At 47.7% G+C, this 9,799-nt stretch overlaps 1 protein-coding gene across 1 annotated transcript; it reads right to left on the reverse strand.

The window, feature by feature from the left end:
- Positions 1-7,385: 7,385 nt before the first annotated feature.
- RRS1 (ribosome biogenesis regulator 1 homolog) lies at positions 7,386-8,739 on the reverse strand. Its single transcript, XM_040433145.1, has one exon. It carries the CDS (start codon positions 8,692-8,694, stop codon positions 7,663-7,665), a length of 1,032 nt encoding a protein of 343 aa, XP_040289079.1. The 5' UTR covers positions 8,695-8,739; the 3' UTR covers positions 7,386-7,662.
- Between the last annotated feature and the right edge of the window lie 1,060 nt (positions 8,740-9,799).

Genomic DNA, 9,799 nt, shown 5'->3' on the forward strand with positions numbered 1-9,799 from the left:
CTGCGACTACATCAACCCCCCCCCCAGGGATTTTGGGGGCCATTAAGGGTTGGACTTTAACTCCTTGCTGCTGATGTTCAGTGTGCACATAGCCACCAATCATATTCCTCTCCCCCAGCACATCAGTTACCTTTAGGAGGGGGAGATATGATTGGTGGCTATGTGCACATTCCGCATCATCCAACCCCTAATGCCCCCCAAAATGCCCGGTGTGGGGGGTATGACAGGCAGGAGGAGCAATGTGTATGCGGGCCCTTGCACTGCACTCGCTCAGCTGTGCTTGCATACATATTGTGCCCTGTGTCCACTGTCCTGTGCCCACTCTGCTAAAGCCTGGCATAGCCCAGCTATGCCCAGCTTTACCAAAGCAGACAGGCAGGAACTGTGATGTGATCATATTTATTGTATGTATGTGTGTGTCTCTTCCTGTGTGTCACCATCACCATGCCCACAGTGTTCCTATGTCTTGACGCAGCTGCATCAGGACGTTCTCTGCGGAGGAAGAAGGAAGAGGAGGCAGCGCCGCCAGCAGGGAGTCCGTGCGATAGACACAGGAAGGCACACTAAGGACGAAGGTAACACTACCACATTATCAGCACCAGTGTTATCTGTGGTGTTACATAGGACTGCACGTAACACTACCACATTATCAGCACTAGTGTTATCTGTGGTTTTACATAGGACCGGAGGTAACACTACCACATTATCAGCACTAGTGTTATCTGTGGTGTTACATAGGACTGCAGGTAACACTACCACATTATCAGCACTAGTGTTATCTGTGGTGTTACATAGGACCTGCAGGTAACACTACCACATTATCAGCACTAGTGTTATCTGTGGTGTTACATAGGACTGCAGGTAACACTACCACATTATCAGCACTAGTGTTATCTGTGGTGTTACATAGGACTGCAGGTAACACATTTTTTTCCTCTTTGTGTGTGTTTATGCGACCAAGTGTAAGGAGGGGGGGGGGGGGGGGGGGGCGCGCCACAAGGTTAGCTCGCACAGGGCGCCTGAACACCTAAGGCCGGCCCTGACTGTATTCTATTACACCGGCCCCCGCTCACTGTAGTAATCATATCTAATATATAGGCAATGTTAAAGTATAGAAATCCTCTGAAATCCAGCCTGTAGCACTTACTAAGCTCCCATAGCAGACAGGAGGCCGGGCGGCGAGAGCGTAACTCACTACGTCACGTGCCTGCTCCTCCCACTTTATGAATGAAGCAGGCAGCGCAGGCACGTGACGTAGTGAGTTACGCTCTCGCCGCCCGGCCTCCTGTCTGCTATGGGAGTTTAGTAAGTGCTACAGGCTGGATTTCAGAGGATTTCTATACTTTAACATTGCCTATATATTAGATCTGATTACTACAGTGAGCGGGGCCGGTGTAATAGAATACAGTGACTGCACCAGGCCCCGCTGCCATTACAGCACCAGACGCCGGCCCCCAGCCCCTGTATTGGGGGTCATTCACTACACAGAGACACTGTTATGAGGGGAGGAAACTGTGGATGACACATAGCATAAGATCAGTGGCGTAACTACCGGGGCAGCAGCTGACAAGGGGTCCGGTACCGTGCCCTGTCTATCACTGCAGAGGTACACAACATTCACAGACAACATATGGGGGTCCCTCAGCTCCGCACCCCCCTCCCAGTATACCAGACATAGGGGCTACGTGGCCGTGCCCTGCCGCTCAGTGCAGATGCTAGATCCTTCTAAGCTACAGGACCTTTGATGATGTCATGACCACGTGACCGGTCATGTGGGTGGGAGGAGCCAGGCTGTGGGCTGGTGGTGCCTTTATTATCCTCATCAGCTCCTGAATATGGCTTGAACATATGAGGTTAGCACCTAGGACTTAGAATTCCGGGTCCTTGTAGAGGACTGTATGGCCTCATTCACACATTGCAGATTTAGTCAAATCTGCAAACAAGATGTACAGCGTGTAGCATAGCTGTGTGTGTCTGCCTACCCAGAGCAGCTGTGTGTGGGGTGCATGTAGCAGAGCTGAGGGTGCTTCATGTGTATAATGCAGCAAAGATAGGTGTATAGTGTGAATCCAGCACAGTAGTGTGTGTGGTGTATGTAGCAGAGCTGTATGAGACAGAGGAATGTATAATGTGCACAGCAAAGCTGTGAATGTAAAATGTGCAACACAGTGATATACAATGTGCCACCCAGAGCGCTGTGTGTATAGCAGAGCTGTGTATGTAAAATGTGCAAAAACCCTGATGCTCTCAAAAAGAGCAAGCAATATAAAACATTGTAGTTTGATACCTTTTACCCCTTAAAGACCGGGCCCATTTTCATTTTTACATTAGCCATAACCTTTTTATTTTTCCATTCACATAGTCATATGAGGGCTTATTTTGTGTGGGACAAGATGCATTTTTTAATTGCCTCCACTTAATTTACCATGTCTTGTATCAGAAAGCAGGAAAAAAATTCTGCCAAGGTTTTTGAGGTTTTAACATCATGGCGTTCACTAATTGACGTCTTTATTCTGCAGCTCAATACGATACTAAACTTGTATGGTTTTTATTTGGTTTAATTACTTTAAAAAAATTTTTTTTTATATTTCGGTCTATGTGAGGGCTTGTTTTTGTGTAACGATCAGTAGTTTTCTTGGGGAGGGGGGGGGGGGGCATACAAAAATTTGCTGTGGGGCCCAGTCACTTCTAGCTACGCCCCTGCATAAGATGCTATATGTGTCATCCACAGATCCCCCCATAGCAGTATCATGTCATCCACAGATGCCCCCATAACAGTGCCATCCACAGATTTACCCCGTAACAGTGTCATCCACAGACCACCATTAGTTCAAAACCCACCAAAAGCACAACTTTTGGTTCAAAATATTTTTTTTCTTATTTTCCACCTGAAAAACCTAGGTGCGTCTTATAGGACGAAAAATACGGTACATATGGGGACAATAGATACATAGAAATATGTACATTACATTCAGCGCTGGAAATCTGCAAACAAGAAGACGTCAGAAGAAAGTTTAGTGATTGTTCTCCTTCTTGCTCTCGGCCATGTATATACAGTATAGGTTTCTTCCAATCCCTAGGAGACGTCCATCAGATTCAGTGATATTATTCTTACCTCCTGCTGTGTGTCATGGCTTCTGGTTATAACAGAGACATGGCAGCCATGCTGGATGTGACGAGTCTTGATGACCCCCATAATAATATCCTGTATATGTGGAATTTGTGTTCACCCCACTATAAACTACACATATATCCTGTCCATTCCCCCTCTAGGATGCACAGGGAACTCACTATACACCTATCTATGTGTTCAGTCCACTATAAAGTACATCTATCCTGTTTCATTCCATGTCTAACAAATAAAGGAAACATTATACCTACTTCTATAGCTCTAAAAATTAACATTGTTCATTCTTTTAGTGTCCCATATAAAAGGTGTACTGTGTGTAATGAGCATGTACTTATGTTTGTACATATACATGAATTATATAGTAATGCAATGTGTATATTTACTGTATGTAATATGTGTATTGTGTGTGTATATATATATATATATATATATATATATATATGGCAATATAAGAGCAGAACAACAAGACTATCAGATGTGCCAGATCATCCAAACGGGACCGAATTGACTACAATGGTGTCTGTTCAGGATCCTATTCTAACAGAGTCTGCGTCCAAGATCCCAAACACAGTCTCCAGCGCGGATGTGAACAAACCCTAACATTAATCATTTCCATTTGGACATTCATTTTCTTGCACTTAGATGGTCTTATTGTGGGGCAAGTGTTCACTTTAAGGTGTACCTAAACCTATAAACTTTTTTTACTGTTAAAATTTTAGAATGTATTTTATGTATTCATTTTATTGTTTTACAAGTAAAATAGGCCCCCAAAGTTCAGATCTTTGTGTAGCCACGTGTGGTGTACGGATTCTGTGTTCTGCAGTGACTCCTGTTCAGCTCTCAGGGTAAGCGCTTTTCTTTCACACTGATGGTACCGCTGTCAGTTAACTTACATCATCAGAGAGCAGATCAATCAGTATGAAGGGGAAAGTTCATTTGTTCCATCCCCGCCAGTCCAGGGCAGGCACTCACATCACAAAATTGGATTCAGTGTTTGGCTGCAGATTTGTGGATTGTGAGGTTCTGCAGCAGGGGAGCTGCAGCTCTTGTGTGAATTTCACCCTTTTCAGTGCAAGGGTGAGAGCCGCAGTAAAGCTGCATCAAATCTGCAGTTTTTGGTGTGGATTTGGTGCAAAAATCTACATGGAAATTTGTGTGGAATTTCTGCATGAGAGCCCACATCCGTGTGAAGGCAGCTTAAAAGGGGTTCTCCGGGCTTTTAATATTGATGACCTATCCTCAAGATAGGTCAAAATCAGATTGGCAGGGGTCCGACGCCCAAGCCAATCAGCTGTATGAACGGGAGGCGCTCCCTTCTCTCTTCCTAGACAGCAGCAGTGAGCGGGAAGAGAGAAGTCAGACAGCACGCGCACACTTTCCCTTCAATACAGCTGATCAGCTGGGGCGCCGGACCCCCGCCAAGCTGATATTGATGACCTATTCTGAAGACAGGTAATTAATAAAAGCTCGGAGAACCCCTTTAAAGGGTTTAAAGCTATCCTCTATCCCAGTGATGGCTAGCCTCCAGCGCTTCAGATGCTCCATTCATTTCTATGGAGTTCTGAGAACAGCCAAGAAAATGTGAATCTTGGTAGTTGCAGTTTCACCATAAGTGGAGTACCGGAGGTTAGCCATCACAACCCTATCCACTTCTATAGGACGGCTGTTCAAGTGAATAGGAAGGAGTCGTCCCTTTGAAGTGAATGGGACAGTTTATTTGTAATTACATCTGCGGTTGCAATGGCGAGCAGGTAAACAGAGAAGAGAAGGCAGCGCTCATATGAGCGCTGCTTTCTCTTCAAACATCTGAACGACAGCCATGCCAGGAGTCAGATCCTGATTCTGATCACTTATCCTGTGTCTAGGTCAATAGAAAAAAAAAAAGCAGACAGCCCCTTTAATTTTGCACTATAGACTTCACATTTTTAGAAGAACCAGCTTTAGGGGCCATTCAAACAACTAAATGTTTTGCAGTTTGCAAACCACAGATCTGCAAAATACAGATACTGGGCGTGTACACGTCGCATCACAGTGTGGACCCACTGACTTTGAAGAGTCAGTATGTTGTGGAGAAGTATAGGACATGTCCTATCTTTTGTGGAGCAGCTGCATGGATGTGTGCACAGAGGATAGAACATGTTCTATAGTTCGCCACAAGATGTAGACCACGGAGCCATTAAAGTCAATGGAACCGCAGCATGAAGTGGTCTACACACGCCCAGTATATGTGGCTCTTAAATCATGTGAATGCACCCTAAAGGAGTACATATACTGAAGGCTATACCATAGCACTTTGAACCACTGGTCCCTGACAATCATGAGAATGAAGGGACAGAAGACCATTTGGTTTATTCCCAGAACTGTTCTGTAAGTGAATGGAGCTGTATTGTAGCTGCCAGCATGACAGGGAGCGCTGCTCTGCAGGATGAACATGTGAAGGAGCAGCAGCGCAGAACTAGCAGCACTGCACCTTCATTCTGAGGACAATGATGGTCTTGGGAAAACAATACCCCATTGAGTAGTAAGTGACAAACTAGCTAAGCGACATGTGAAATCTTCCTATCATGGGTCTAGTACTTTAAAGGTGGCGGAAGTGTTGTGCCATATAATATATTAAATAACAGCAAGCTGAATATAGAAAAACGGTGCATGCCTGTTGCGACTCCCCTTCGCCATACACCATTTTCACAGGCACTTAAAAAAGTGTGTTTGTACCAAAATTATGTGATATGGAGCTTTCACACTTGCGACAGAGGAATCCGGCAAGCAGTTCAGTCGCCGGAACTGCCTGCCGGATCCAGCAATCCGGACTCAAACGGATGCATTTGTCAGACGGATCCGGCTCACAAATGTATTGCAATACCGGATCCGTCTTTCCGGTTGTCATCTGGAAAAACGGATCCGGTATTTATTTTTCTCATTTTTAAAAAGGTCTGCGCATGCGCAGATTGCAAAACTGGATCTGTTTTGCCAGAACACTTGGGGCCGGATCCGGCATTAATGCATTTCAATGGAAATTAAGTGGGCAAGTGTTCAGGATTTTTGGCCGGGGAGAAAACTGCAGCATGCTGCGGTATTTTCTTCGGCCAAAAAACATAAGAGGGACTGAACTGATCACTGATTCATCATGAATTAGGATTTTCCGGTATTGAGCCCCAAGGACGGAACTCAATACTGGAAAACTTTAAAGCAAGTGTGAAAGTACCCTTAAAAAGTTTGCCTGGTAGGATTTCTTTTTTTTTTAAGTGTCAAAAAAGTTACATTTACATGTTGTTTTTTTTTTATGCAGTTTTTGAAGCCCTTCCTTTAAAAGTTTCCTCAGTTTATGATCAGCTCCTGAATTCTGCTTAAAAAACATGAACGTGTAAACCAAGCTTTACCAACTACAAGAAATATATGAGGGACCAGAACCATGTAGGTATGGGAACGAGTAGTGATTGGTAAGGGGAGTTTGTGGGGGTCCAACTCCCAGCACCGCCACCAATCAGCTTAGGCTACTTTCACACTAGCGTTCGGGGCTCCACTTGTGAGTTCCGTTTGAAGGCTCTCACAAGCGGCCCCGAACGGATCCGTCCAGCCCTAATGCATTCTGAGTGGATGCGGATCCGCTCAGAATGCATCAGTTTGGCTCCGTTTGTCCTCCGCTCAGCAGACGGACACCTGAACGCAGCTTGCAGCGTTCGGGTGTCCGCCTGGCCGTGCGGAGGCAAACGGATCCGTCCAGACTTACAATGTAAGTCAATGGGGACGGATCCGTTTGAAGATGACACCATATGGCTCAATTTTCAAACGGATCCGTCCCCCATTGACTTTCAATGTAAAGTCAAAACGGATCCGTTTGCATTATCATGAAAAAAAAAAAAAAAAAAAAAATTATTTTTTTTTGTTCATGGTAATGCAAACGGATCCGTTCTGAACGGATCTAAGCGTTTGCATTATAGGTGCGGATCCGTCTGTGCAGACAGCAGACGGATCTGCACCTAACGCAGGTGTGAAAGTAGCCTTACCAAGCACAGCAGTGTCCACTGCATAGCGGCTATACTTTGTATTGCTGCTCGGCTCCATTCACTTCAATGGAACCGAGCTGCGACTGATGAACGCGACATGACTGGCTTAGGATGAGCGCCGCAGTGCTCATGGGATCTGGAAACTGATCGGCAAGCGTGCAGAGTTGGAGCCCTACTCAGGTCACCAGTAGTGAACAGTCAGACAGCAATGCTACACCCTATGAAAGAAAACATCTACATCCACAGGCTGCAAACTGGATCTTTTACTGTAGATTTAGGAATGCAGGGCATGACATCAGAGAACCTTGGCTGCCCCAGGCCCCCAGTCTTACACTGCAGAGGGGCAGACAATTATTAACTCAAGTTACAAAAATAATCTGTAAATGAAAAGTGAAGGTGCCACCTCCTCTGCACCCATCACCAGTCCTGACATGTACCCCATCCAGCAGCTGGGGTGGCACAGAGGTCACTTTGGGGGGCAGGAGTCCATACCCCCCAGCTGAGAATGAGCATTGAGTCTCTACTTTACTTTCTTTTGCCCTTGCCTTTCTTAGCTGGTCCCTTCCCCTTCCCCTTCCTAGGCCCCCCTCGGTCTTTGCCCCCTTTGCCCTTCTTGGGCCCCCCTCGCTCTCTGCCCCCTTTGCCCTTCCTCCTCTTGGCAGAGGCTTCTGCGTCCTCCTCCCTCATCTGTTTGTTGACAGCTTTGTTGACATCCATCTTGGGCTTCTTACTGTCCATGACCTTCAGGATCTCCAGCTGTTTGCTCTTCTCAGCTTTGAAGTCTCCCACCAGAGGCTGGAACTTCCTCTTCTTGCCCATGTTCCTGGGCTCCTTCTCCTTGGGTAACTTGTCCTGGAACCTCCCCACCGAGGCTGTCGAGCGCTTGGCCACATGCATGGCTTTGCCCAGCTCATTCTTGGATGGCTGGCTGGTGGGGGTGAGCCCCACGCCTGGCACTTTACCCTTGTGTGCCCGGGCGAGGTTCCTCAGGCGGTTCAGCTCGTTCTTGGCCACCCTCTCCTTCTTGGCTTTCATTCTCTTCCCGAACTGGTCCTCATTGGGGTCGGCGGTGACGGGCACCTCGACCAGCCAGTCCTTGGTGTCATCCTTGGCCCTCTTAAAGCCCCAGCGCCGCCGCCATTCCTTGTGCACTTCGTCCCACACCAGGTTCGTCTTCTTCTTCTTCTGGATCCCCTTCAGCTTCGCGAACTCCTCCCAGCGGGTGGGAGCTCGGGGTTTGGGCACAGGCTTCTCCCGGGGCAGGCGGGTGGTGGGCTCCGGTAAGGTGGCGGTCACGCACTCCTGCACCCGCTGTGTGGGCAGCGTCCATAGCTGGTTGATGAGCAGTTGCGTGTTGTCCCGGGCGAGGGAGCGCAGGAACTCGGCTCGTTTCTGCTGCCGAAAGGCTTTGCCGTCCGGAGCATTAGGGTCTACGGCCAGCAGGTTCCCCAGATCAAACTGCAGCTCGAGCTCCTTGTGCACGGTGATGAGCTTCAGCTTCTCCGCCTCATCTTTCTCCACCTGGGCTAGCACTTCCTCTACGGTGGTAGCCGCCATGTCTAAAGCGCCGAGCGGAAACACGTGCGGACAGGCAAGGGGAAGCACGTGACTTATCTCAGGTCAAAGGTTTGCTTCCGGAGTGGAAAGGCAATCGGATTGGGTGTTAGTGGCACGAGCGGCGCTTAGGAGGGCGTGCTGTGTGGGGGTAAGACTGCACAGGTAATGTTACTTGTGGCCACTAGGTGTCGCACTGTACTCGACAATGTGCTCCCGAGTTGCTAGAACTGCTTGTACTGCTCGCAGGGATTGCTGGTACTTGTAGTTCTACATTCAGCTACAAAGTGTTACTTATCGAAATAAGTATTTGACAAATGAACCTTGCCATAGAATGGGTCAGACTGTGTGATATGCTATAGGTCTGTCCTTAGGATAGGCCATCAATATTTGACGTGGGGTGGTCCATGTTCTGTGGTGCCATTCTGAGTCCCTTCCATTGTGCGCGTTGGCACAGGGGCCTGTCCGGTCCGACGGCTGTGCCCGGTACTGTAGCCGGTTACAACGCCAGCGTCAATGTTTAGATGGCATATGGACATGGGGCATAAATAGCACTGAGAAGATCAGTCAGGGGTTTGCGTAAGAATGTGGACTTCTAAAGATTGAAATCTGCAATTAAATAGACTTTCCACCTTTTAGATATTGATGTCTTGTCCTCTGAATAGTTATTTAATATCAGATTGGTGGAGGTCCGAACTGAATGGAGGCTGTTGCAGAACCTAACATGGCCACTATACGAAACATTCTGCCATCTGCTACATCCACTCTTAGCATGCGGACCTATTCATTCTCTATGGGCCCGGACGTGAAGCAGAGAGCACACTATGTGCTCTCCGCTTCCGCATTTGCGGAGCGCGGCCCGAACTTCCAGTCCGCAGCTCCGCAAAAGATAGAACATGTCCTATTCTTGTCCGCAGCTGCGGACAAGAACAGACATTTCTATAGGGGGTGCCGGCCGGGTATATTGCGGATCCGCAATTTGCGGGTCCGCAACACACCACGGACGTGTGAATGGACGCTTAAAGGGGTTGTGCAGCGATTTATATTGATGGTCATCAGTATCTGATCGGGGGGGGGGGGGGGGGGTCCGACACCGGGGACCAGAGGT

Source organism: Bufo bufo, chromosome 5, assembly GCF_905171765.1.
Source record: "Bufo bufo chromosome 5, aBufBuf1.1, whole genome shotgun sequence".
NCBI classification, from domain to species: Eukaryota; Metazoa; Chordata; class Amphibia; order Anura; family Bufonidae; genus Bufo; species Bufo bufo.

Excerpts from the sequence above, each read along its gene's own strand:
- RRS1 (XM_040433145.1), bottom strand. The coding sequence starts at position 8,694 with ATGGCGGCTACCACCGTAGAGGAAGTGCTAGCCCAGGTGGAGAAAGAT.